The sequence below is a fragment of the Plecotus auritus genome (genome assembly GCF_963455305.1).
Source record: "Plecotus auritus genome assembly, chromosome: 15".
Taxonomy (NCBI): Eukaryota; Metazoa; Chordata; class Mammalia; order Chiroptera; family Vespertilionidae; genus Plecotus; species Plecotus auritus.
The window spans coordinates 12,963,607-12,988,982 of NC_137781.1; the positions used below are offsets into that span (position 1 = coordinate 12,963,607).

The window sequence follows — 25,376 nt, forward strand, 5'->3', positions numbered from 1 at the left end:
TGACAAGCTGAAGAAATGCTGAGTTTATTTAGTCTGAGCCCTCACTTTACGGCCAGGCCTGGTCATGACTAACAGCATCACACAGGTCACAAGACAAAACCCAGGGCAGGGAAGTGCGTGCCAGCACACCAGGCTGCCAGGTAACAGCACGAGTCCAAGCTGTGCTGGGTGCCTGGTGCTTGAATGCTGAGGCGGGAGTGGCTGAGGAAGGGTGGGTACAGAAGACAGACAGGGAGCGGGGTACCAGCACAGTCTAGTAAAAAGTGACGTGCTTTGGTACTGAAAGGCCATTGTGTATCTTTAGACACCCAGGCTTTTCCAAAGAAAAACAGGGATGCACAAACTGGTGAAGCTGACAACTAAATGTGTATAGATGCTGAGAAATGTCCACGTTGAAAAATGATAATTTTGAATTTTCATAGTCTAACAGAATGCCAATCTTCTTTGGGGAAACTGTGATTCTTATATCTGGAGTCATCTTGTTGTGCAGAAATTCATACTTATGCCTAAAATACATACAACAAATTTTCAGAAATTCTGTAGATGGGCTGTTTTCAGAACATTTTATGTAGCTTTATTTAAATACTCCTACAATCGTATTTGTTTTGTTTTTTTATGAAAGACTACCAAGGTAACAAGCCATTTCTACAACTATTCTCTACATCTTTTCTAAAATTTGTCCTAAGTAACATATATTTTAAACTTTGTTTATGAGCAACCTCTTAACCTAAGAAACTTAAATACAGTATTACAAGCTCACACTGCACCCAAATCTGTACAGACAGAGCACATGTTTTAAAATGTTGGGTTTTGAGGTTCAAAATGGTTTGTAATAAGAAGATTAGAAACAGGGAGTGTCGTGGCCTTTGGTACACTCTGTGCACAGGTGCTCTAAGGCACCCAATTCTGGAACTCAAACAGAGGGCATCCGGGGGCCTGTCACCGGTCAGTGTGACACGGCTCCAGCTGTGTCCTGTGTGCTTTGAAACCAGCTGAAACCAAGACCAGCCACAGGAACCCCCTAACCCTGCCACCCGCAGACCTTTGAAGAGCTGTGTGCCAACATGCTGGTCCACGCGACTGGGAGGAACACTCAGAACACAACCCAGACGTGTCAGAGGGCTGGAAGCGAGCCCTGAATTGTCTAAGACTGTTTTATAACACGCCCTGTAGGCCTTACTCCGCGTGTGGAAACCTCTCCCTCTATTCGTTCCAAAGCCAATGCTGGTCTCGGGTATCCCACTGTGCTTTACCTTGGTGACGCCCACGTGTGCCTCATGCACCAGGACAGGCAGTTAGCTCCCAGGTCTTCCTGCTTAGGGACGTCTTCAAAGGCCACACCCACCGTGTAGTCTGACCGCTCGTCCACCTCCACTTCCCAGTAGTGGCGCCCTCGGACTGGAATCAGGTTTCCCATGACCGCGACGCACCTGCGTTTAGCAAGTGGAAATACAGGTGATTTGAGGTGACCCAGGCCTGGCTGCGCAGGTGAGTGACACTGACCGTTGGGTCAGCCAGCAGCTGGTCTATACGAGTGGAGGCGGTGTGAGCACCTCCCCTGTAAAGCGGACACCCTGAGCTCGCCAGGCTCGCCTGACTGATGCTAGAGGTGGTTTCCTTCTCCCCGAACCCGACAGCGTGACCCTCGTGCCAGGGCTTGGTGGGTTGCCTCCTCCAGGTCCCGCAGCCCAGGGCAGGAAGGACCTCAGAGGCCACGACAGGTCCCTTCTGCCCCCACCAGCCTCTCCTCACCACCAGGCCTCTAGCCCCTATTTCTGGGACTTCTTTCTCCCTTCAAAGCTGCATCTGTCGCCCTGGCCGGTTTGGCTTGGTGGATAGAGCGTCGGCCTGCGGACTGAAGGGTACCGGGTTCGATTCCAGTCAAGGGCATGTACCTTGGTTGCGGGCGGGCACATCCCCAGTGGGGAGTGTGCAGGAGGCAGCTGATCGATGTTTCTAACCCTCTGTTTCTCTCTCCCTTCCTCTCTGTAAAATACCAGTAAAGTAAATTAAAAAAAAAAAAAAAGCTGCATCTGTCTTAATCCAGTTTTTCTGAAAAACAGTGTAGATTAGGGAGGTTCACAGAACACTCTAGTGAGCGGTGGAAACGGGACCTACCTGGTAAAGCGGGTGCTGCTGGGGGGCGGCTCCCTTGTGGGGGTTTTCCTGTCGCTCCGGACAGCTGTCAGCCCGTCTTCAGAAATGGTCAGCCAAGGATGGCAGGTCTGCTCATTCAGGCGGAAGTAGCTGCCTGTAGGGGAGCAAACCCAGGGGGGTGTCAGCAGCCAGTCACTCCTTCCTCTGCATCGCCGCCACACGGGTCCAGGGAGCTCTGCACATCGCCCACTTAGCTTCCTGAGTGTTACCTCGCCTGGACCTCACGTGATCACCCTCGTGCTAATGGGGATGGCAGAGGTGCCTCGTTAGTGCAGGAGGTAGTGTGCCAGTCTCATAATGGGGGTGGCAGTGCCCAGGTATTGGGCGGTGACTCAGCTAAGCACTTTGCACGTCTTCTCTCATTCAATCCTCACAATTACCCTTGGAAACAGGTGTTATTACTTCCATTTGTAGATATGAAAACTGAGGCAAAGGTGGTTAAGAAATCAGGTGGCAGATGCTGGTACTCAAGGTTGACCCCCGAGACCCTCGGATTCCGGAGGATGCTGCGTGTGGACCGGATCTCTCACCCACAGGGAGACAGGAGTTGGGGGCACTTTTAATGACCAGTTGGACGAAGGTCAGCAAAATTCAACATCCAACTTTCAAATACAACAATGGGGTTCCATATAGCCACCCACAAGTCAGAGTGAAAACGAAGCTCATCAAGAAGGGGTACAGAATAGATTTCATAAAAAGTCATTTAGTAAACACGTCTATTATTTAGGAACATCCTGTACACCTGCCGTGCCTGCGCTGCTGCGGCTCTGGGTGCCGAGGTCTGCACGGGGCACTGGCCGGGCGGCTCTCCCACCCCTCCCACAGCCAGTCCAGCTCCTTCTCCTTTACCGTCTCGGCAGAATTCTTGCCTTCTCATCCTATCACCTCTCGTCGTCTCAAACCCCAGTTCCAGCATCGCCATAAAGCTGTCCAGTTACTTTCACAATTCGATGCCGCTGGAAAGTCACCTGCCTTCTGAGCTGACTGGCGAGAAGCAGGCAGACGCCCTCCCGGCAGCTGACATGCACGTGGCCTCACAGCCTGCTCCCTAGCCTCAAACAAGCACCAGTGTTTTTTGCTGATTCATGTTCTTTTGAAATTTTCACAAACATATTCTTAAAAAATGATTTGAACACACTAGTTCAGAGGCAACTTTATGATGAGAGCTGGCTGTACCTTTCACTCTGCTCTCTCTTACTGAAATAGCCAGAGTCTGACATTTCAAAACACGAACTCAGAGCCGGAAATCCAAAGGGCACAACAGAGATGAAAACACGGGGCCCGGAGCCGGCACTGACACCTCTCACCTCAGGCGGCCACTTAACTGGTCTTCCATCCATGGAAGGACTCTAAGTGGGACTAATCGCAGACCTCTCCTCCTGGCACTGAAAAGGAGGACAAAATGACACAGTGTCCCTCAGTGACGGATCCCAGTGGAGGGAACATTGTCTCCTGAGCCCTGGCTCCCTGCTGCTGCTTCTCACGGGCACATGACCAACCGCCTGAGCTGGACCTGCTGGGGGGGGAGGAGGGGGATGGGCGGAGTGCACAGCTCAGCACCCAGAGCCACAGCAGTGAGGGACAGCCGGTGCACAGACTGTTTCTAATGCTGTCCCTGCTGGCTCAAGACTTGGACATGAGATGTGACAATTCGACGACATGATGATGGCAAGTGAGAAGGGGGAGGAGCTGGACTTGGGGATGTGGGCACCCACCAGGGCCAGAGAGGGCCTGGGAGGAGGTGGATGGCCAGGTTTAAGTGGGCCTGAGGGTGGGGAGATGCTTGGGCTGATGTCAGGAATGGGGAGATGAACCACAGCAAAGGGTTCCTCCTGGAATTTCATACAGACCCGCCCCGGGTGGTGTTCCGGCTGTGAGACAGGAGGTGTCTGGGCCACCCAGGCCCAGTGTGACAAGGCTCTAGTCCACCTGAGGAGCGTGGGGGAAACCTGGAGTTCTAATACTTGGTCAGGCAAAAACTGCTGTGTGACTCAGGCCTCAGTCTCCCCCCCTGTAAAGTGAGGCCGCGGGGCTCTGACCCCCTCTGAGCTCCTCTCAGACGGGCTTGCCACGTGTTCCCGTCGGTGAGCCTGTGTTTATTTTCCCGTGAAGTCTCAGCAGCACTGGGTCTGCCATGTGGCCACTGTGGGTCCCAGAAGTGTGGCGGGGGCACAGACCTGTGGTGTGCACTGTGGCGGGCTCGCTTCTTGCGCTGGGGCCCCCCATGTTGAGGGCACGCACGTAGATCGTGTAGCTCTGCCGGGGCTGCAGCTGCACCAGGGACTCGCAGGTGGGGATGCCCACAACAGACCTGGGCAAGGAAGCAGAGCCGCATCACCGCGAGCCCACACACTGGGCCTCTCTTTCTCTTTTTCTTCCTTAGTCTCCATAGAGACCGTCAAAAATTGCCAGTGCCGAGTATATTTCAAGTCGTCATGGCGGGGTATTTGGAAAAGGTTTCAATTAGCAATAACCGTGCCTTGGATAAACCTCATTGGCTACGATACTGCCACTGCGCAAAGCTCAGGCTCGCCTCTCAAACCAGGGAATCCCTGGTTCCCACACAGCCTCCTCCACGGACACCACGTTCTCTGTACACGGCACTCTAACCGGAGTCTGCCTCACGCCGTCCTCATCTCCCCTTTCCACCAGCAAGGTGGGTTTTAGCTCCACCTCACACTGAGCCATGTAGCTGCCTCCCAGGAGCGGACGGCTCTCAGACCCCAGTCCCTCCCCTCCTCAGGTCTCAGTTTAAACATCTGCTGGATCCTGAGGCGTTTCCCACCTTCACCCCCATTCCTGTTTCACTACATTCCTTTCTCATCGGAGACCATTTCATGCACTTGTTTTATTTCTTATCTGTTTTCCCCCCTCAACTGCCGGCTCCTTAAGGGCAGGGCCCTGGCGCCACCCGGGCCCTTGTACTTGTTGAATGAACGAATGGTAAACCTTTGGGCTACAAGAGCAAACCTGAGGTTCAAATACTTATTCACTTATGGTTCATTCATCGTTCACCTTCAGTAAAGCATTCCTGCTACTTCTCACGAACACTAAGCACATTCTGAGGGTCACCAATTCTGACCTCCTCTGCAGACTCCACACATTTCCTGGGCTGTGTCATCGTGTCGGGGTGAGGCCTCTCGTGCCCAGCAAATGCCCCTCGGGACTCACTCAGTCACGCCCGAGGCTCCCGGCGTCTCCACCTGTGTCAGCTCCACCGTGTACGAGTCCACAGGATTCAGGTTCCCAGACTCCCAGCAAATCAGCGCGGCCTCCTCACAGCTCCTCACCTCTTTGCTCTTTATAACGGGGGGAGAAGGTGCTAAATGAAAGGAAAGGGAGAGGTGAGCCGCCGTTCCGTTCACACCCAGCCGCGTGGCCCAGAGCACGAACAGCATCACAACCACGCTTTCCACAAGACATTCGGGACAATGAAAAGCAAACCAGGTGCCTGGACTGTGTGCACCCGCAAATTCCTATGCTGAAACCTCCCCAGTGTGACGGCATTTGGGGTCTTGGGGGTAAAGGGGGTTGTCATGAGGTTGGAGGGGGTCATTGTAGAAGAGAACAAAAGAGCCCTTTGCCTCTTTCCTCACGGAGGACACAGCTGCCTATGGACCAGGACGGGACCTCCCAGCCCCAGAGTGAGGGGTAAGAGTCTGTGGTTCTGTTACAGCGGCCGGAACAGACAGACACCAGGGATCCCTCTGGGTGGACCCGGAGTGCAGGAGGGCTGCGAGGTTCAACCGGCCCTGTGACTGCGAGCAGCAGTGCTTTTTGACCTTTGGGACCAACTACGAGGAAACGTCCCTGCCGTATCGGGCGTGCGGACTTGGTGTATTAGATAAAAGGAAAAAAATACACAGCTACTCCCGTCCATCCAAATGAAACCAAGATCGCGCCACACCAAGGAAGCCGTGACCCGTGTGCCTCAAAGGAACAAGGGCTCCGGTACCTGTCATGTACACTGCACACTCGCTGGCGGGGCTGAGGCCAGCCCTGTTCTGAGCTGTGACCTGAAATTCATACTGGGTGTTTGGGACAAGGTTTGCCACTGAGCAGTATGTTTCTTTGACGGTCACTGTAGACTCTGGAAAGAAAAGAAAGAAGAATTCAACCCTAAAACAGGCCGAGTGTTTCCTATTCATTGTGCCCTCCCTCATCACTGCTTAAACCCACTCTCACTTTTCTCAAGAACGCCTCTCCTTCCCCGTCCCTGGACAGAACCCTCCCCAGCTTCAGCCCTCGGACCCCCCGCATGGCCTGGCACACTGGCCAGAGCTCCGGGCAGGAGCCGGGGACCTGGTTCTCATCCTGGTGCCACGGTAATTCACGCTGTCTACGTGGGCAGCTCATTTCTCTCTGGGTCTCAGTTCATTTACCCACAAAATGGACATCTCCAGGCCCCTTTCCCACATGCCCACTCTGACCCCATGTACAGAGGGCAGTCCCTGCCAGGCTGGCCGATCCGATTCCTTCAGATGCTTAGCTGGGCCTCCTCTGTTGCCTGACCCTCTCCGCTCAGCAGGAAATGGCTTGTCTATTATGGGGGGAGGGTGCAAGGGAGGCAGCTACCCAACCCTCCGCTCACATCAGTCTGTTCCATTTCCCTGGGAAGAGGCTGGATCAAGAGCTGCCCACAGCCCTAGCTGGTGTGGCTCAGTGGATAGGGCATCGGCCTGCGGACTGAAGTGTCCCAGGTTCAATTCTGGTCGAGGGCACATGCCCTGGTTGTAAGTTCGATCCCTAGCAGGGAGCATGCAGGAGACAGCCAATCAATGATTCTCTCATCACTGATGTTTCCCTCTCTCTCTCCTCCTCCCTTCCTGTCTGAAATTAATAAAAATATCTATAAAAAAAAAGAAAAAGAAAAAGAGCTGCGCACAGTAGAGATCATTGCAGGAGCTGGCTCAGCCTGGAATGGGGTCTGCAGTTTCTCCCACACAGGGCTGCTCCGAGGAGAGCCAGCCACCCTCACAGGCCAGGCCCTGCTAGGACCCGCCAGCCCAGCTGGGCCTCCTCCAGCAGGGGTGTCTCATCTCCTGCACACAGTGTAGCCAGAGCCTTGTCCCAGGACAATGCTGACCGCACCGTGCCGATGCACTCCAGACACCTCAGCCTGGCCTGTGGTCTCCCCAGTCAGGCCCCAACTTGCCTTTAGAGCCCCTTCTACCTGCTCACCTGCTGGCATCACATCCTCTGGGTAGTTCCAGATGGCGACCGCTCCAAGGACTGGGTGAGCAGAGTCATCCCATCCCTCCCCCGACCGCCAGGAAGGCAGGGCCAGGCCTCTGAGGGGCCTCTGACTGCTCCCGGCAGAGCCTCACCTGCTTGGTCCTTCCCAGGCGAGCCGTCCCGCACTGGCCGGTAGGACAGCTGGTAGCTCTCCACAGTGTCATCAGAGTACAAGCTCCAGCAGACGCGGACCGAGGAACCCGTGGCTGAGTTGGGGGCCTGCGGGTTTATCACCGGGGCAGAAGGAGCTAGAAAAGGAGAAGGGAGGAAAACGAACACTGATGAGGGGGCTTAAGTAGATGGGATGGGGGCCCTTTTCACAGGACCACTGATCCCCCAGTGTACCCATGGGCTCAGGAAATGGACGAGGGAGCCCAGAGTGGACAGGGATGGGAGGCCAAACCTCCAACCATGAGCCTGCAGGCCACAGCCAGCGTGTCCCTTCCTGCTTGGACAAACCTGCACAAGCCTGGGGAGGGGTCGTGACAGGGACTCAGGCTGGCGTATGGTTTGCGAGTCCTGCCCTACGTATGGTCCTCTGCCCCTTCCATACCATCCGGAGGGGCAGGACAGCAGGATTCAGCACTGCTGCCCCAGTGAGTGTAAGAATGGCCCCCGAGATTTATGACTGAGGACCTGTATTCCGGTTTATGGCGGCAGAAAAACCTAGAAACATCCAACATCCAACAGCTGAGAATTAAACAAACATGGTTTTAAAAATGATGTTGCAGAAAAATGTATCACTTATCACTGAGATTATGCATAATTATTTTGCTAAGAAAAGCTAGACTACAAAGCAGAATGACTCCATTTTTATCTTTAAAAAATCTGCGTAAAAAACATACCTAAAAGGAGATATACAATATTGTTCACAATGTTGCTGGTGTTGGTAAGGAGGGAAGATGAGCCAACAAAAAAGCTGAATTCTAGTATCAGTCTCAGAAGTAATTACAAGAAATAGTTTTGAGAGCTACCTGGCACCATGTGACCTGCTGTACACATAGTACCTCATTTAATTCTCACCCTGTCCCCAGGAGGCATTACCACGCCCATTTTACAGATGAGGAAACCAAGGCTCAGAGTGGTTAGGTAAGTTGTCTAGGGTTACACAGCTAGGAAGTGGCAAGCTTGGGATTCTTGCCCACTCCATAGGATTCCAAAGCTCATCTCGTAACCTTTATCTGGTTACGGAAATAAAATTCAGGCTCCTTGTTTGGTGAGGGTGTTGATGAAGTGGGGCAAGCTATGAATGGAAGCTACTTCGAGGCTTCCCTCAGCCAGGTGTTGGCACCCCGGAGAGTGAGGGTGGGCACTTACCTGGGGAAGTCAGCCTCTGTTCTCACCCTGACAAGCCATGAAGACAGAAACATGAAACTGGGAAGGGGGGATACTTTTCTAAATCTTTGTGTTATTCCTAGCCATCCACGTTTCTACCTCAACGCTCAGGGAAACCGGATGTGCTGTGATGCCCCGCCTGAGGGAGATGGGCACCTGGGATGGTGTTGATGGAGCCCAGCAGCTGCTCCACGTCAGAGAAGTCCAAGGTCTGGTCCTCCAAGGCAGGCTGTGTGGAGATTTCCACGTCTGTTTTTGTTTCCAGGAATTTTCTGAGTCTGTTGGTATTACAAGACATGCTAGTAAGATGGGAGAGGCATCCTCCTCCGTGTCTCTGTGCTGGGCCACTAGTAACACACGAAGAGGGTTTGCTGCTTTGGCGGCTGACCTAGCAGGTCACCAATGGGGACGGGTGGGTCTGGTCTGTGCATGAGGGCCAAGGAGAGGGGAGACATACACTGAGCCCCAGATCCACACGCTCTGAAGACCCCTCCGGTGCTGAGCTGGGCGCTCCCTCCCCACACCACCCCAGGCTCCAGGTGTACAGACTCCCTGGGGACTCCTCTCCACAGGCCACATGCCCTCAGCTTGCCCACCGTGCAGTGGGGCTCTGGGTCTTCTTTACACCTGCTTCCTGGCAGTCACAGGCTTTGAGTGCCAGGGGCAGAATTGAAACCAGATCTGTCTTTTGCCTGTACTCATGCTATTAACTCTTACACTATTAAGCTTTATCGTTCATGTTGTTTTTAAGACACTGCCTCATTGAACTCCCACAAAACAACCTGTATAAGGAAGGTGGGTCCTAGACTGGTCGGACACCCCAGGTCCGACAGGGGAGCAGGAGTGAACGCCTGTCTGACTCTATGATGTGGGTGCTTTCTGCAGCGCACGGTCTGGGTCCTGACACAGCTGGGGACACTCTCTGGATCTCAGCTCCTCCAGGGGTTTGCTGGCTGGGCCTCACCACACACTCCCTTCCAGCCCTGAGATTCTGAGATTCGGTACCAGAGGGACCTTGTGACCCCACACCATTGTTCTGAAGCCAGCGCTATTATTTAACCTTAGGGGTTCACACAAAAGCTGAGACTGGGAGTATACAAACAAGGAACAGAAGAAAAAAATACACATGAGAACAAAAGCATTACCTGTCAGCCATAGCCACAGCATCCTAAAAAGGAGGAGAAGACAATATAAACATATTAAAAAACCTGGAAATTAGGACGGTTTGGCTCAGTGGATAGAGCGTCAGCCTGTGGACTGAAGGGTCCCGGGTTCGATTCCGGTCAAGGCCATGTACCTTGGTTGCAGGCACATCCCCAGTGGGGGTTGTGCAGGAGGCAGCTGATTAATGTTTCTCTCTCATCAATGTTTCTAACTCTCTATCCCTCTCCCTTCCTCTCTGAAACCAATAAAATATATTAAAAAAAAACACACACCTGGAAATTAGTAAAAAGAAAAAACAGCCATATCCCACGCTCTAACAGTCGCTCTAACGCAGCCTGTGTAGTTTCTTCCACACTACCTTTTCACGGTAACGTTACGCAAGCACTTTCCATGCTATGAATGGTCTCTGGACCACTGATGTGAAGACTTCATACCAGTTCACTGAATGGGAACTGCATCATTGATCTCACTGTTCTTCTACTGTTGGACATTCAGGTTGTCTCCAATTTCTCTCCATCACAAAGAGCAGGGGGAAGGACTGCCTCCCGTGGATCTCTCTCCGCCTTCTGGATTATGTCTCGAGATGCAGGGGACTGTGGGGCGAGGGACCGCTGGGTCAGGTCTGAGCACCGAGGGCTCCCGAGGTGCCTTCCAACCAGCCTTCCAGCTCGTCACAGGGCCCTCGCCCCAAGCATGGCTGGAAGGAGGCGCTGTTGGGCTTTGAGGGACCACGATGGGCTTGGTCAGCGTGGAGGCCACTTGTGACCAACAGGAAGCTCCAGAGGCCGAAGGCCCCTCCCCCACATCCTAGACACAACTGTCCCATATTCCTGTGGGACCGTGTGAAGAAAAGGGACCAACTGTGACTGAGCGGAAATTCCCACAGCCCAGCTGCATGAGGGCGTGGCATCAGATTTAGATTTCAAGGAAAATTAAGAAATGGATTTTTTTTTTGGGGGGGGGCACGTCTGAGTTCATGAGTTAAGATTTATTTATAATTGCTACACTTGTGACCGGGACACTGGAGGTGACTTTTTTATTATTTTGTTTTGTTTTGTTAATCCTTACCTGAGGATATTTTTCCATTGATTTTTTTAAATGTTAAACTTTAATTAACAAATATGAATAATGCTGTACACATAGATCTGGGGCTTAGTAGCTTCATAACATTTTTTTGTTTGTTTATCCTCACCCGAGGATATTTTTCCATTGATCATTTAGAGAGAGGGAAAGACAGAGAGAAACATCGATGTGAGAGGAACATATCGATTGGCTGCCTCCTGCACGCCCCCGACCAGGGCCTGGGCCAGGGAGGAGCCTGCAACCGAGGTACGTGCCCTTGACCAGAATCGTACCTGGTCCGCAGGCTGACACTCTACCCACTGAGCCAAACCAGCTAGGGCTGGAGGTGACTTTTTAGGACCTGACAGCCTTCTTCCCAGAGCTCCAAAAGATGGCCAGGAAACTCAGAGCACTGTCCTGGCTCAGCCCAAGGAAGAGGAGGTGGGGGACAGATCTCTAGGCAGCCAGGACAGAGGAACAGGGGCTCTGGTGTCACCTGAACAATGGTGGAGGGAAGGGGACAGCTGCATGTGAGCCCACCTGGCCCCTCGCGGGTGACAACCTCCTGCCATGAACAGCCAGAAGAATCAAATGGGTGCTGACCGTAAAAGTCGATTCCAACACCCCAGCAGAGGGGACCATCTAGCCTACTCCCGCCGTAACTGTCATGTCAGCGCATTATTTCATCTCGCTTCCTGACTGACCTTTATGAAGTCAACCTTCTCTTCATGACAGATCTCCTCTACTGTTTCCATCAGTTCCTTACAGGTGTCCAGGTTTTCTCCACAGCTGACCAGCTGTCCATACAAAGCTTCCAGCTTCTCTTTCTTTTTCTCCCCTAGAGCTTGTATTTTTTCTTCGTATTTCTGAGCAAGTGTTTCCAAGATCTCGTTGTAGTGGGACTCAAAGTTTTGTTCTTGTCTTCCAAAATTCTCCTGCAGCACAGTGGACCTCAGTCATCATAAGGTGTGTCAGCTAGTCATTTGGGGCATAAACACGTATCTACCCAGAGATGTTTTAGTCCCACCCCGTCATCTTCTCTCTTGCCAGGATGCTGGGGTGGGTGCAGGGGGAGCTGGGACCAGGAGTCTCCAGCTAGAACCTCAGGGATAATCCTAACAAAAACACTGCTTTCTCTACTGTAGCATTTTGCTATCCTCCTCCTCACTCTCAAACCACCCACGCTTTCCCTACCTCCCATCACCATGACAACCAACCAAGGCAATTGATCATCAGTGCTGAGTCAGCCTGCCACTGGAACCTTGGACCTCAACAAGGAGATGTTTGCCTTGGGAGAGTCCCAACTGAGCTCTCGACATCTCATGACCCTCACCTCCACTCTCTGGTGCTTGGATTATACAAATTCCAGGACCACAGATCTTCCTATCAACCAAGAGAAGGATGAAGGGGAAGGGCAATACGGTTGTGGCCAGATGGTGCTGACTAACAGATGAGGAAAGGCAGGAAGGCGAGGGAGCGTCATGACAGTACTTATCCTGGAGCACAATGGGTGAGAAATACTGATCAGAGCACACCAACCCCTCGTCCCCAGGAGAGATCTGCGGCTTCTGACTGATGCCATCCTCATCAGATAACAGGACATTTCCAAAGAAGAGGATCAATCATTCAGGGGTTGTTTACTGAGCACCTACTATGTGTATAAAACTTGCTCCGAATGGCAGGAGAGAGGGAAAAGCAGTAGAGGCCTCCCCGGTGCTGAATGTAAAGGGGAGAGCTGAGTCCTCACAGGTGCAGATATGCTGATCTGAGAGTGAGCTGGCTGTTCAGAGTGCAGGGAGTTTTGTCCCTCCTCCTGAACTCTTACCCTTCCCACCACCACCCTGTGCTTTTAAGGGGAAGGGCTTGCCCCTTCTCTGTACCTTCCCTAGGGCATTAGTGCAATAGCTCTCCTCCCTTTTAAGATTAGGGGTGAAGAGGGTCTAACTTCAAAGAAACGGACCTGGGGCTTAGTTAACTCATACAATGTTCTCCTGTTGGTTCAGTCTGAGGCGCATTAACGAAGTAGAGCATCCACATGAAGGGAGGGGAGAAGGGAAGCCCCAGGTCCTCAGTCCTGGTTTACTCATCAGGATGGCACCACAGTTGGTATCTACACTAGTACCTATGGCACACCCAGTGCTCTGAGTGTCTGGGGACAGACACAGAAACTTACTGATCTTATGAGAAAAGGAACACTAATCAATGACAGGACGGGGGTCTGCAAAACCCTGTCAAAGTGGGCCCATGCAGGAGTCCCGCCTTGTAGTCAAACTGGAGATAGAAAGAGGCAGAAGACACAGCCTCCCCACTGAGAGCTTGTATTGCTGTAGGGATGCTGCCAGGTAATCGCTTCCATGAGGGATATGCCCAGGCTGCCATGGGAAGGCAGGGGGAAGGGCAAAAGTGACACATGCTCTAAGGATACGAATTCTCTACCTCCTACTGGACACCACCGCTGCCCCAGATGGTGCTGGACGAAGCTACATGTGTCTGACGGGCTCAGCTGCGTGCTCTTACCTCCACCGTGATGAAAACCTCCTCTAGGTGACTGGCGAAGTTTTCCATCTCAATAATCTGCTTTTCCAGTCTGTACATGTTTTTGTGAATTTCATCCTATCAAACAGAGGATCGCAAGACGTTAATGCTACATCCTTCCTCTCCCTTTTGCAGAAGGCACTGGAGATTCACTCCCTGCCTGATTACTTGAGCAGATGCAGTACCAAGAGAAAGAAGAACCAGCGAGAGCCACTTACCTTGGCGCTTTCCAGTGCTTTATTGAGTGGGGTCACCTCATGCTCTTTGTGTTCATCCAAAACCTCCAACGCTCTTATTGGAGTTTTGCAAGTGACGCAGAAGACGTCAGGAGCTTCTTCTTCGTCCTCCTCCTCTGGGATAACATAGCACTCGTACTCCTCGCTGGCCCGGCCGTGTGTGTACCTGTAGGCCTCCCGCAGGTCCCGGCACTGGCCCTCTGAGCCCCACCCTCCAAAGCCCAGGTCTTCAGCCTCTGCTGCCTCGCCACTAAGTCTCCAGTCTCTCTGCTCCATGGCTGGTTCTCTCCCCGCCACCATGGAAGCAGGATATTCCGAAACCTCTATCCTGGGCATGTTTTCGTTAACAAACTCGTCCCCTAATTCATCATCCTCTTCGAGTCCATATAAATGGACAAGTTCATCCACTTCCTCTTCGAGGTCTCTTTGAGACGTACCTCTTGCTGCCCTTCTTGGCTCACTGGTCATTTCAGCTTGGATGACTTCTCACCCGACTGTGTTCTTCTGGGAAGATCTATAGTCTGTCTCCAGAGTCATACGAACCTATGGGATACTAGCGGAAGTCCCTGGGGCAGGAGACCTGTCCCGTTCTGGTCCCTCCCTGACTTCCTCCACCGTTGCCCTGGCAGCTCTGGGCAGCACCTCTGCACGACAAGGATCCTTCCTGGACCGTGAGTAGTGGATACCCTGGGTCCTAGAACACAGTAAGAGGGAAAACACTCACTTCTGAGAAGATCAGTGCAGGAGGTGGTCATTAGATTGGGCTCATCTCATTCACCATGTTTAAAAATCTTCTGAACAGCTCAGTTGTGGATTTACTTTGAACCATCTGTAAAGAAGGGTGTGCTTTCTACTGGAGGACTTTTGAATAATGTACATGTTGTAAGGGTGTGCATAAGCAAAAAATGTTTGAAGACCATTGATCCATGCACACAGAAAGAATGACCCCTTTTGTTTAGAGAAGCAGGCTTTTTCCCATTTAACTGAATGTTACAAACAGGTATAGCTGATGTGCAGATATTGGCCTAAATTTCCATCCACCATATTTGTTGTACTATGGTAACTAACTTGCACAAATATTTTATCAACAACATATTCCTATAATAAAACTAGGAATTATGTGAGCTGCTTATTTTATTCCCTAATATTTTTTAAAAGTTGACTTTATTGAAATATAATTTACATGCCATCAAATTTACCTGTTTTAAGTGCACAGTTCAATATCTTTTAGTAAATACCCCCAAGTTATGCAACCATTATCACAATCCAGCTCCTATGGCCCCCTTTTAAAATACTGTGGTAAACCCAATGGTTTTAAAAAAACAAACTAATATTATTAAACCACTCCAACATGGCATAGATGAAACAGGTTTCGGAGGAAAATAACAAAAGCAAAAATAATTTAAGATACAGTTTAGCACTTTCTCCCCCTAGCCGTAACTTTTATATCCAAATAGCTTCTTAGCTAAATATTCAGAAAAAGGAAAAAAGGGAGGAAAAGGAACATTAATAATAAAATGGCATTTTATAAACGATGATACTGAGGCTTAGAGAAATGAAGTAATAAATCACAGTCTATAATGAATATATTGGCTAGATAGCTTCTACTCTGTCATAAGCTACAGTTAAAAATAAAAAGACTTTTGCAAGTCTTCTATGGAAGGTGTGTCCCTGTGCTTTAATTAGAAAAATCCCCCCAAAATGTTTTTTGGTTTTTTTTTTTACTTTTTATGGGTCATGGATGCCTCTGAGAATCCACTGAAAGCTGTGAATTCTCTCCCCAGAAGGGAGCCCATAAGGGCACAAACAGTTTTGCTCTCTTTTTAGAAGCTCAGCCATGTAGCCCGGAGCAATTCCCGAACCACAGCTACAGAAACCTGCTCCAGAGTGTTGGCTGCACTGAGACAGAAAATGGTTCAAATCAGTTTTATAGGCGCAGTCCGAGCCCAACATCTTCCCATGGGAGGAGGGGGCATGCATAACAGTGAGACATGATGACAATGCTTTTTTTCAGTAGTTGAACCAGAGTGGGGAATTGCGCTTTGTCAGCATGTACACGTAGGGTTCCAAACTGTTCTAGCAAGCGGACCCCTGCACTAAAAATACCCTCAAGACACCTGGCAAGAATCCACAGCATCAGAGCGTCACGGCCTGTCCCCACCCCACATTCAGTGCAGGAGGATCCCTGCCACAAGAAGGCACAGAAAGCATTCACCCCTTATTGCATTTTACACGTCTGCAATATCCAACACTATCTCTTCCCACAAAAAAGGAAATATACTGCATTAACATTGTGGCCTTAAATTAGTGGGTTTCAATAATACAATTACCATTAGACTATTACCATCCCAAAACTTGCCTGTTAATTTAAGGGTCCATGAACTCTTCATTTAACGCTGAGGCCGTGGGTAACTGCTAGAAAACTGCACCCGGGTTCAGCAGGGTTTCCCTCCCGGTGACCTCTGCGTGCCCGTGGGCTGCCCCTGCCTGTTACACCAGGGTTCTGCAAGGGGGCAGCGAAGGCGACAGAAACACCAGCTGGCTCCGGCTGCAAATAGCAACCGGCCTGCTATGAGTGAAAGCCCAAATATAGACCTGCCCAGGCTGTCCTGCCACTTCTGCTCAAGTGTCACCAAGAGAGGTCACATGTTGACCCGAGTTCCTTCTCACTATGGGGATTGGAGTCCTGTGGTTCCACCAAGGGACTCAGGTGGCTGTTCATGTGCAGAGGGCTGGGGCAGGAGGGCAGCCTCAGCCACGCAGAGGACTGCTGAGACCCTCATGCTTTGCACCGTCCACCTGGGCTGAGGGTCTTTTTCCAGGCAATCAAACGCAACGTAATTTTTCCTTCCACTATTCCTTTAACATCCACTCAAGGTGTGACTTGTTCCCCACTCTAGATAAAAATCCAGCAGACGCATGGTTTTCTGCTCTCCCTTAGGTCACACCCAGTCCGGGGGGCCGAGTCTCCATTCAGTAGTTAAATGTACAATTCAATACATTAATCAGTCATCTGAGCTTGGCAGGCATGGCTCAGTGAGGTCGACCTATGAACCAGGTCAGGGTTCGATTCCCGGTCAGGGCACATGCCGGGGTTGCGGGCTCCATCCCCAGTAGGGAGCGTGCAGGAGGCAGCCAATCCATGATTCTCTCTCATCATTGATGTTTCTCTCTCTCTCTCTCCCTCTCCCTTCCTCTCTGAAATCAATAAAAATATATGTATTTTAAAAATCCACAAGAGTTTAGCCAGCATCAAAATCTCCTTCCCCAGGTGGCGTCTCCAACTGTAAGTCTGCCCTGGGAAAGGAGAGATGAGGTGGCCTCTTCTCCCACACCTCCTCCCTGAGCTGCTGGTTTGGAGGTCAGGGCAGAGGTGCTAAGGTGATAAGACAGCTCCTATTTGAGCGGGTGTCACACTGGTACAGGCGCAGGCTCTGTGGGGCTGGCCAATGCTTAGAGCTCTCAATCTTTCCCTTTCCCTAGGAGCAACTGTACTTCTCTGGAGTTTCCCACCATGGACACCTTTCCCCTGAAGTTCCTGCCACCAGGCTGAGAAACCCTCTATTCCATGAGGTCCCCTGCAGTCCTCCCCTAAGCCCTTGTGGGCCTCCTCCCAAATGAGGTCTGCTCACCCATGCAGCTGGTTCTCTTAGGCAGGACCTAGGTGACTCCTTGCTGGCTCTGGCTTCCTGCTGGCCCACGTCTGGATCTTGGGAAGTAGGCCCCATCCTTGGTCCCGGCAAACTCTGGGAAGCAGATGTCCCTGGAGGTGCAGCCACCTCCCCTGGTTCTGCCACGGAAGCAGCCAATCCTCCAGCCTCAGGCCACCACTGGCCCACCTGCAGGAAAGACAGTGAGCTCTCTGAAGGGTCCCTTTGAAGACCCCTCACTGAGCTTAGGGGTCAAGGGTGGGACTTCTGTCCAGCTGGTGTGGCTGTGGTTGAGCAGCAACCTATGAACCAGGAGGTCACAGTTCCATTCCGGGCTTCTTCCCCAGTAGGAGGCGTGCAGGAGGCAGCTGATTAATGATTCGCTCTCATCATTGATGTTTCTATCTCTCGCTCCCTCTCCTTTCCTCTCTGAAATCAATAAAAAAATATATTTTTTAAAAAGGGTGGGACTTCCAACTCTCCCCCCAGCCCAACAACAGCTCTTTTCAGAGAAATTGCTCCACCAGTCTCTTGACTCTGATCCTGTTTTCGATTGATTGAGAGCATGAATCAGGTTCTGGACCATTTCCTTTCAAAGTTTACAAATGGTGATTTGATCTCAGAATTTTACACCTACTGCTTTTTGGGACCTTAATAAAAAATCTCACTTAAACAATACCATTACTGCAGGGTATCTATCATATAAGAATTTAGAAGCAAAATAAAATGTCAAAAACAAAGAAAAAAATTTAAATTAAAACTGTGCAAAGCTGTCTGTACAAGAATGTTCCTTACAGAACTGTCTATTGGCAGAAAATTTGAAATAAATCTGTTTATTATGGGGAATTCATTAAATAAATCACAATAGTCAATTCAATGTTGACAAGTATTAAGAATAACAATGTAGATGCCAGTTTTTAAAATATATATTTTTATTGATTTCAGAGAGGAAGGGAGAGGGAGAGGGAGAGATGGAAACATCAATGATGAGAGAGAATCATTGATTGGCTGCCTCTTGCATGCCCCAGACTGGGGATCGAGCCCGAAACCCGGGCATGTGCCCTGAGTGGGACTCAAATTGTGACCTCCAAGTTCATAGGTCAACGCTCAACCATGCCAGCCAGGCAGATACCAATTTTTTTAAATGTGGAAAATGCCCACAGTATGTCTGTAAGTAGAAAAAGAGTATGCAAAATAATTACAGTATAATCATGAATATAGTATGTAAGTATGTATAAATTCATACACACATAAAATGAGAGGTTTATTTCTTTTGAACTATTTTGCTTTTTTATAGCTTTGATAGTGTCTATTTCATAGTAAATATTTGTACCTTGTGTTAAGTTTTAAATTGTAAAATAACATGGTATTTGGCTTATAAAAAAGTAAATACTGCCCTGACTGGTTTGGCTCACTAGGTCCCAGGTTTGATTCCGGTCAAGGGCATGTACCTGGGTTGTGGGCACATCCCCAGTAGGAGGTGTGCAGGAGGCAGCTCATTGATGTTTCTAACTCTCTGTCCCTCTCCCTTCCTCTCTGTAAAAAATCAATAAAATATATATTTTTTAAGAAGTAAATACTACAAAAGAATCATAAAGTGAGTATAAACTAGTCCATCCTGGTAACAACAATTATCAGGTTTGGTATTTTCCCAAATTATTTTTCTAAGAATATACAAACTTATCCCCCTCTCACACACACAAAGTAGAACTTTTATCATTAGAAAGTCTGCTAGTTTCATTTTGAAAAAACAAATTAGAGTCCTAGCTCGTTTGGCTCAGTGGATAGAGGGTCAGCCTGCGGACTGAAATGTCCTGGATTAGATTCCAGTCAAGGGCACATGCCCGGGTTGTGGGTTCAATCCCCGGTAGGGGGCGTGCAGGAGGCAGCTGATCAGTGATTCTCTCTCATCATTGATGTTTCTAGCTCTTTCTCCCTGTCCATTCCTCTCTGAAATAAATAAAAAAAAGTGGAAGGTTATCTTTTTATTTATTTATTAAATATATTTTTATTGGTTTCAGAGAGGAAAGGAGAGGGATGGAGGAAGAGAAGTAGGGAAAGAGGGAGGAAGGGAGGGAGCGGGGGAGGGGGAGAGAGAGAGAGAAACATCAATGATGAAGGAGTCACTGATCAGCTGCCTCCTGCACGCCCCACACTGGGGATCCGGCCCGCAACCCGGGCCTGTGCCCAGACCTGGAATCAAACCGGACCTCCTGGTTCATAGGTCGATGTTCAACCACTGAGCCAAGCCGCCGGGCAAGGTTATCTTTTCAGATGCCCCCTCTGCCCCACCCCAAACAGGTACACAGCACACCCCCCCTACCTAATAGCCTGTTGAATTGATAACAGTAAATCTGTGGCTCGCATCCAGTGTTTGGCGCTCAATAAATAACTCACGTTTAGTTTAACGCTTGGTCTCTCCAGGAAGTCTGCACCTTTCTCGAGAGCGGGAACCGTAAGTTCACTGAAACCCCGACGCAAAAAAGACGGACTCAGCTGAGGCCAGGTTTTCAAAGGTTCACAGTCACTCGTTCATATTTGACAAATTCCTTTCCACGTCAGTGTGTACAAAGGTGGGGAAGGTGAGGCCATTGGGAATTCCCCGGCTCCGGACGAGGTTGCGTCACTGACGGACTCCGAGAGCCGGTCCCAGGCAAACACCTGGCCTTCTCATTGGTTGTCGCGGACCCTCCCACTGGGTACCGGCCAATCCCGGACGCCGCTGAAAGCCTCCCAGCCGCACACAACCATTCAGAAGAAGCGCAGGAGGAGCGGCGGTGGGCGCTGACGCGATGACGGCCCAGCGAAAAATGTCGCTGCGCGGACGGTCCTGTCGAGGGGCCGAGAGGCGGCCGGGCCGCTGACCGTCGGGCCATGGAGGACGAGCAGCCCGATAGCCTGGAGGGATGGGTTCCGGTCCGCGAGGACCTGTTCGCCGAGCCCGAGCGGCACCAGCTGCGCTTCCTCGTGGCCTGGAACGACGCGGAGGGCAAGTTCGCGGTGACCTGTCACGACCGTACGGCGCAGCGGCAGCGGCGGCGCGAGGGGAGCCGGCCGGGGTCTCCGCCCAGCTGGGCCGGCCTGCTCTCGGCCGCCGGGCTCCGCGGCGCGCACCAGCAGCTGGCGGCGCTGTGGCCGCCGCTGGAGTGCTGCTTCCCGCCGCTGCCCCCGGAGCTGGAGGAGGGCGGAGGCGCCTGGGGCCTGTGGACGCTCGTGTGGCCGGCGCGCCCGGGCCCCGGGGAGGCGGCGCTGCAGGAGCTGTGCGCGCGGCTGGAGCGCTACCTGGGCCTGGCGGCCGAGGGCTGCGGCGGCGCGGCCGTGCGTGACGCGCTACTTCCGGCCGACGGCGGCGCGCCCGACTGCGAGAGCCCGAGCGCCTTCCGGGAGCGCGCCCTGCGCGCGCGGCTGGCGGAGGCGGGCGCGCGGCTGCAGCAGGTACGCAGGCGCGCCCCCTCCCCATTAGTGTCCCCTGGGCCATCAGAGGGCGAAAAGGGGGAGAGGGGGTGTCTTCCAAGGGACCCAGACTGCGGAGGAGCAAGTTCATGGTCCGTTGTGGAGAACGGGGCGCGGGGTCACAGGTGCCGTTCACCTGCCGGGAGCAGCCAGGGGGGTCTGCGGGGCACGCTGGAGGTCCAGAGAGAGGACGCGTGAAATTAAATGGGAGCGCAGTTTATTTTCTGCCCAGTGTCGGGAGAAGCGCCCTGCAGATAGGAAAGCCCACACTCTGCTGGGGGCTTGGGGGCACTATTTTTTTAAAACGTATTTTTATTGATTTCAGAGAGGAAGGGAGAGGGAGATAGAAACATCAATGATGAGAGACATCAATCCGCTGCCTCCTGCACGCCCTCTACTGGGGATGGAGGCTGGCACCCGGCATGTGCCCTGGACCTGAATGGAACCTGGGACCCTTTAGTTCGCAGGCCGTCGCTCTAGCCACTGAGCCACACCAGCTAGGGCTTGGTGGCACTTTTAACCGGAAGAGCTGAGAGAGTCTGTGCACCAGAGAGGTAGTTGGAGGTACCTCTATAATTGCAGCATCACAAAACCTTTATCATCAGAAAAGTGGTGAAGAAACATCATCCACAATCTACACCCTAGAGATCACCACTTAATATTTGATGAGTCTTTCGGGTCCTCTTTTCTCTGAGTATTTTGTATGCAGTTAAGATAAAATTGTGGACTCTGCTTTCCCCCGATCTGTTGAAGTTTAGAACATTAAGGTGTCTTTACTTTTGTTTGTTTGGTCTGACCTCACACTGCCCATACTTGAGCTTTACCTGCTTTTTGCCTTCCAGATTCTTCAAGGCCATGAAAGAGCCAACACCATGGTGGCATTAATGGAAGTTTATGGAGAAGAAGATGAAGTATACCAGGAATTTGTTACCGTGGCAACCACGTTCTTCCAGTATTTATTGAAGCCATTTAGAGATATGCGAGAAGTTGCAACTTCATGTAAGCGTGATATTTTGGTATGTTTTCTTTATGTTTTTACTTTATCTGATTTACTATTTGTCACATATTATTTCTTTAGTCACATTTAAGATTCCATCTGTGTTGGCCTATTAGGTTCACCCTTATGTTTGTTTATTTTTTTTCAAATATATTTTTATTGATTTCAGAGAGGAAGGGAGAGGGAGAGAAAGAGAGAAAGATCAATGATGAGAGAGAATCATTGATTGGCTGCCCCCTGCACACCCCCTACTTGGGATCGAGCCCACAACCCGGTCATGTGCCCTTGACCAGAATTGAGCCCAGGACCCTTCAGTTCACAGGCCGATGCTCTCTCCACTGAGCCATATCAGGTAGGGCGACCCTTATGTTTAGATGATATTGTAGAGATATTATTTTTAAAAAGTGATGTAAAAATGAAGAACATTTTGCATGGGCCATCTTCTTAATACATTCAGATTTCTGCAGACTTTCAAGGATTAAACACATTCTTTGCTGATGACTTCTTTTTGATATGATGCTTATTTAGCTTATTTTCCTCCTCTAAGGACATGTGCAAATTTCTGAGAAACAAGATGAAACTTTAAGCAGCAAGGCCCTGGGTTGTAATTCAGTAATTTGATTTAGTAGATGCTGTCATCACTCTTACTTCGTTGAGCCCTGTGACACTAGTTAGAATAGTGTCATTTCCATCCAGTGTTACAAACTAATCTGAGCCCAGGGCTTCAGTAGCTCTCCTTGGGTCTCATCCCATCGGAAACAGAAGACATCAGAGTGATCACCCAGTCTCTGTTCCCTGCCCTGGGCCATCCTTCCACACCTGCGACCTCCGCCAGGCTACTGTACTGTAAACATGACATCATCTTTAGATGAAACACACGCCACTCCAACCTGTTCTGTTCATTATTTCAAAAGTATTATTTGGATAATCTTTACTTCCTACCTATATTTTTTCTTTCTTTAAATAACAGCTTTATTGAGATGTAATTCATCTATTTAAAGTACACAGTTCAGTGGGTTTTGGTATTTTCAGAGTTGTGCAGCCATCACCACTATCTAATGCCAGGACGTTTTCATCACCCCAAAAAGAAACTCTACCCATTAGCAGTCACTCCCCATTTTCCTCCAACTCTGGGCAACCACCAGACTGCTTTCTGCCTCTGCGGATTGCCCTCTTCTGGACATTTCACCTTCTGTGGTTCATGCAATAAGTGATCCTTGGGGTCTGGCTCCATTCATGTAGCATGATGCTTTCAAGGTCCATCCATGTTGTAGTATGTATCTGAACTTCATTTCCTTGTATTGCCAAATAATATTCACTATAAGGAAATACAACTTACCTATTTAACAGTTGATGGACTTTTGGGTTTCCACTTTGGGGCTGTTGTAAATAATGCTGTTATGAACATTTGTGTACAAGTTTCTATGTAGATATGTGTGTTCATTTCTCTTGCCTAGGAATTCTGGGGTCATATGGTAACTCTATGCTTAACCTTTGAAACCAACTGCCAGACTGTTTACTAAAACCAGTGCCCCCAGTAGTAAATGAGGTTTCCAATTTGTCCACGTCATTGCCAATACTTGGTATTATGTCATTTTTATTATAGCCATCTGAGTGGATCTGAAGGAGTAGATCATTGTAGTTTTGACTTATATTTCTCTGATGGCTCACCTGAGTATATTTCTTACATTACTACATTTGCAGAAGAATTGGATGCTGTATGACAGAGTACATGCCATAATCATGAATGTACAGATTTTACTATCTTTTGGGTTATTTTTTAAAAATATATTTTTATTGTTCAAAGAGGAAGGGAGAGGGAGAAAACATCAGTGATGAGAGAGAATCATTGATTAGCTGCCTCCTGCATGCTCCACACTGGGGACTGAGCCCGCAACCCAGGCATGTGCCCTTACCGGGAATCGAAGCATGACTTCCTGGTTATGGGTCAGTGACGCTCAACCACTGAGCCACGCCAGCCGGGCTCTGTTGGGTTATTGTATTATTTTTTCCCTTGAGAAAAGAATCATCCTATTGAAAAGCTTCATGTTCCTAAAAGAAACCATAGCAACAGCTAACACCTGAGTGCTGTGTACCAGGCCCATGTTGAGTGCTTAACACAGATCTCATTTAAACTGTGTATTATTATTATTAACAGAGAAACATAACTTGACTGCACTCCTCTCTAGAAAAAGTTACTCGGGTAATGCAAAGTAAAAGTAGGGTTGTTTTTTCCCCCTTTATGCCCCAGAGAATCCCTTTGACTTCCAGCCACCTTAGAGCCTTATTCATTCTCAATAAGGACTTGCTGAATTCATGAAACTTTATTGACTGAGTAGTAGCAATAAATGTAGTTGAAATAATCCATGCGACCAGTTTCCTTTCACTTTCCCAAAGTCCGTACATTGCTATTCTTTCTTACTTGTGCAATTTTCCGTTCTTTCTATAGAAATCCTTGGATGAGGACGATCTGGGTCCTAAAAGGATAGTGGCTCTGCAGAAGGAAGCCCAGGAGTGGGCCAGACAGGCTGACGAAGCGATAGTCTCTATTCAGGACATCACAGTGAATTATTTTAAAGAAACAGTAAAAGCATTAGCAGGTAATCATTTAAGATGCTACACTAACATACATGCAATTTTCATTTCATTAAAAACAAAACAAAACATCTGCGTGTCTCTTTAGTACCAGGCTCTAGGTCCTGGGGGTTCAGTACAAGGCTGCGCATAAACAGACACCGACCAGCGTGCTGAGGGAGAGAAATCTCAGCTGCGTGTTCATCCACATGCACGGGGAAATGGCAGTGGCAACAAGCCCGTGGAGAAGATAAATAGGGGGCTCTGAGCTGAGAGGAAACTTAGACTCCATCGGAGTGGGCAGCAGGGGCCTTAGAGAAGTGGCAGTGGCCCTGGTATCCGAAGGGCAGATGGGACTTGAGAACACAACAGGGTGAGGGAAGAGTGTTCCAGGCAGAAGGAATAGCACTGACGAAGGCCCTCTGTGTGAGGGAGCCGGGCAAGCGTGAGGACCTTTGAGAACGCCGTGGGGCTGGAACAGAGTGCGCGGGCGAGACGGCGCGGGCGAGACCGCAGGATGAGACCCTGCCAGCCCTATGGGCTGGGTAAGGGATGTTTGTGTTCTATCTTAAACCATTGTTGATGGTAGTTCCAAAGAGGAAAAAACATTGTCTGTCAACCAGTTTGTTAAATCATAGTATATTCATACAATAGAATATCACACGGCTACTAAGCATGATTCTCTGTTTTATGAATGGCAAGCGTTCCACGATACAGTAAGTGAAATAAACAAGACGTACAGGGTGGGGCAAAGGTAGATTTACAGTTGTGAATACGTGAAATAAGTTTATCCCTGTATTATTTATTAATTATTATATATATTTTTTGCTTTATTTTAATAAATTTTTTTTATTGATTTCAGGGAGAGGGAGAGGTAGAAACATCAATGATGAGAGAGAATCATTGATCGGCTGCCTCCTGCACACCCCCTACTGGGGATCGAGCTGCAACCAGGTATGTGCCCTAGCTGGGAATTGA

The 25,376-nt window shown here is 50.0% G+C and overlaps 2 protein-coding genes across 4 annotated transcripts in view; one reads left to right on the plus strand and one right to left on the minus strand.

The window, feature by feature from the left end:
- FSD2 (fibronectin type III and SPRY domain containing 2) lies at window positions 1-20,694 on the minus strand. Of its 3 annotated transcripts, none has more exons than XM_080651471.1 (15): window positions 19,772-20,122; window positions 17,357-17,563; window positions 16,084-16,227; window positions 13,707-14,418; window positions 13,471-13,566; window positions 11,658-11,888; window positions 9,873-9,895; window positions 8,884-9,005; window positions 7,485-7,640; window positions 6,113-6,247; window positions 5,329-5,479; window positions 4,335-4,468; window positions 2,119-2,251; window positions 1,254-1,430; window positions 1-506 (listed from the first exon to the last, which is right to left on the minus strand). In XM_080651471.1, exons 4-15 carry the CDS (start codon window positions 14,190-14,192, stop codon window positions 254-256), a joined length of 2,097 nt encoding a protein of 698 aa, XP_080507597.1. In that variant the 5' UTR covers window positions 14,193-14,418; window positions 16,084-16,227; window positions 17,357-17,563; window positions 19,772-20,122; the 3' UTR covers window positions 1-253. The 3 variants fall into 3 exon arrangements, with proteins under 3 accessions (XP_080507597.1, XP_080507598.1, XP_080507596.1); XM_080651472.1 differs by having other exon boundaries at window positions 16,084-16,272; window positions 19,772-19,999; XM_080651470.1 differs by lacking the exon at window positions 16,084-16,227 and having other exon boundaries at window positions 19,772-20,694.
- The window catches only part of WHAMM (WASP homolog associated with actin, golgi membranes and microtubules), a 20,442-nt gene continuing 15,189 nt past the window's right edge, over window positions 20,124-25,376 (plus strand). The window contains exons 1-3 of the mRNA XM_080651469.1: window positions 20,124-20,809; window positions 21,670-21,843; window positions 24,274-24,424. Of these exons, the coding sequence (XP_080507595.1) occupies window positions 20,249-20,809; window positions 21,670-21,843; window positions 24,274-24,424 (886 nt within the window). The 5' untranslated portion in view covers window positions 20,124-20,248. The remainder of the gene's footprint in view (window positions 20,810-21,669; window positions 21,844-24,273; window positions 24,425-25,376) is intronic.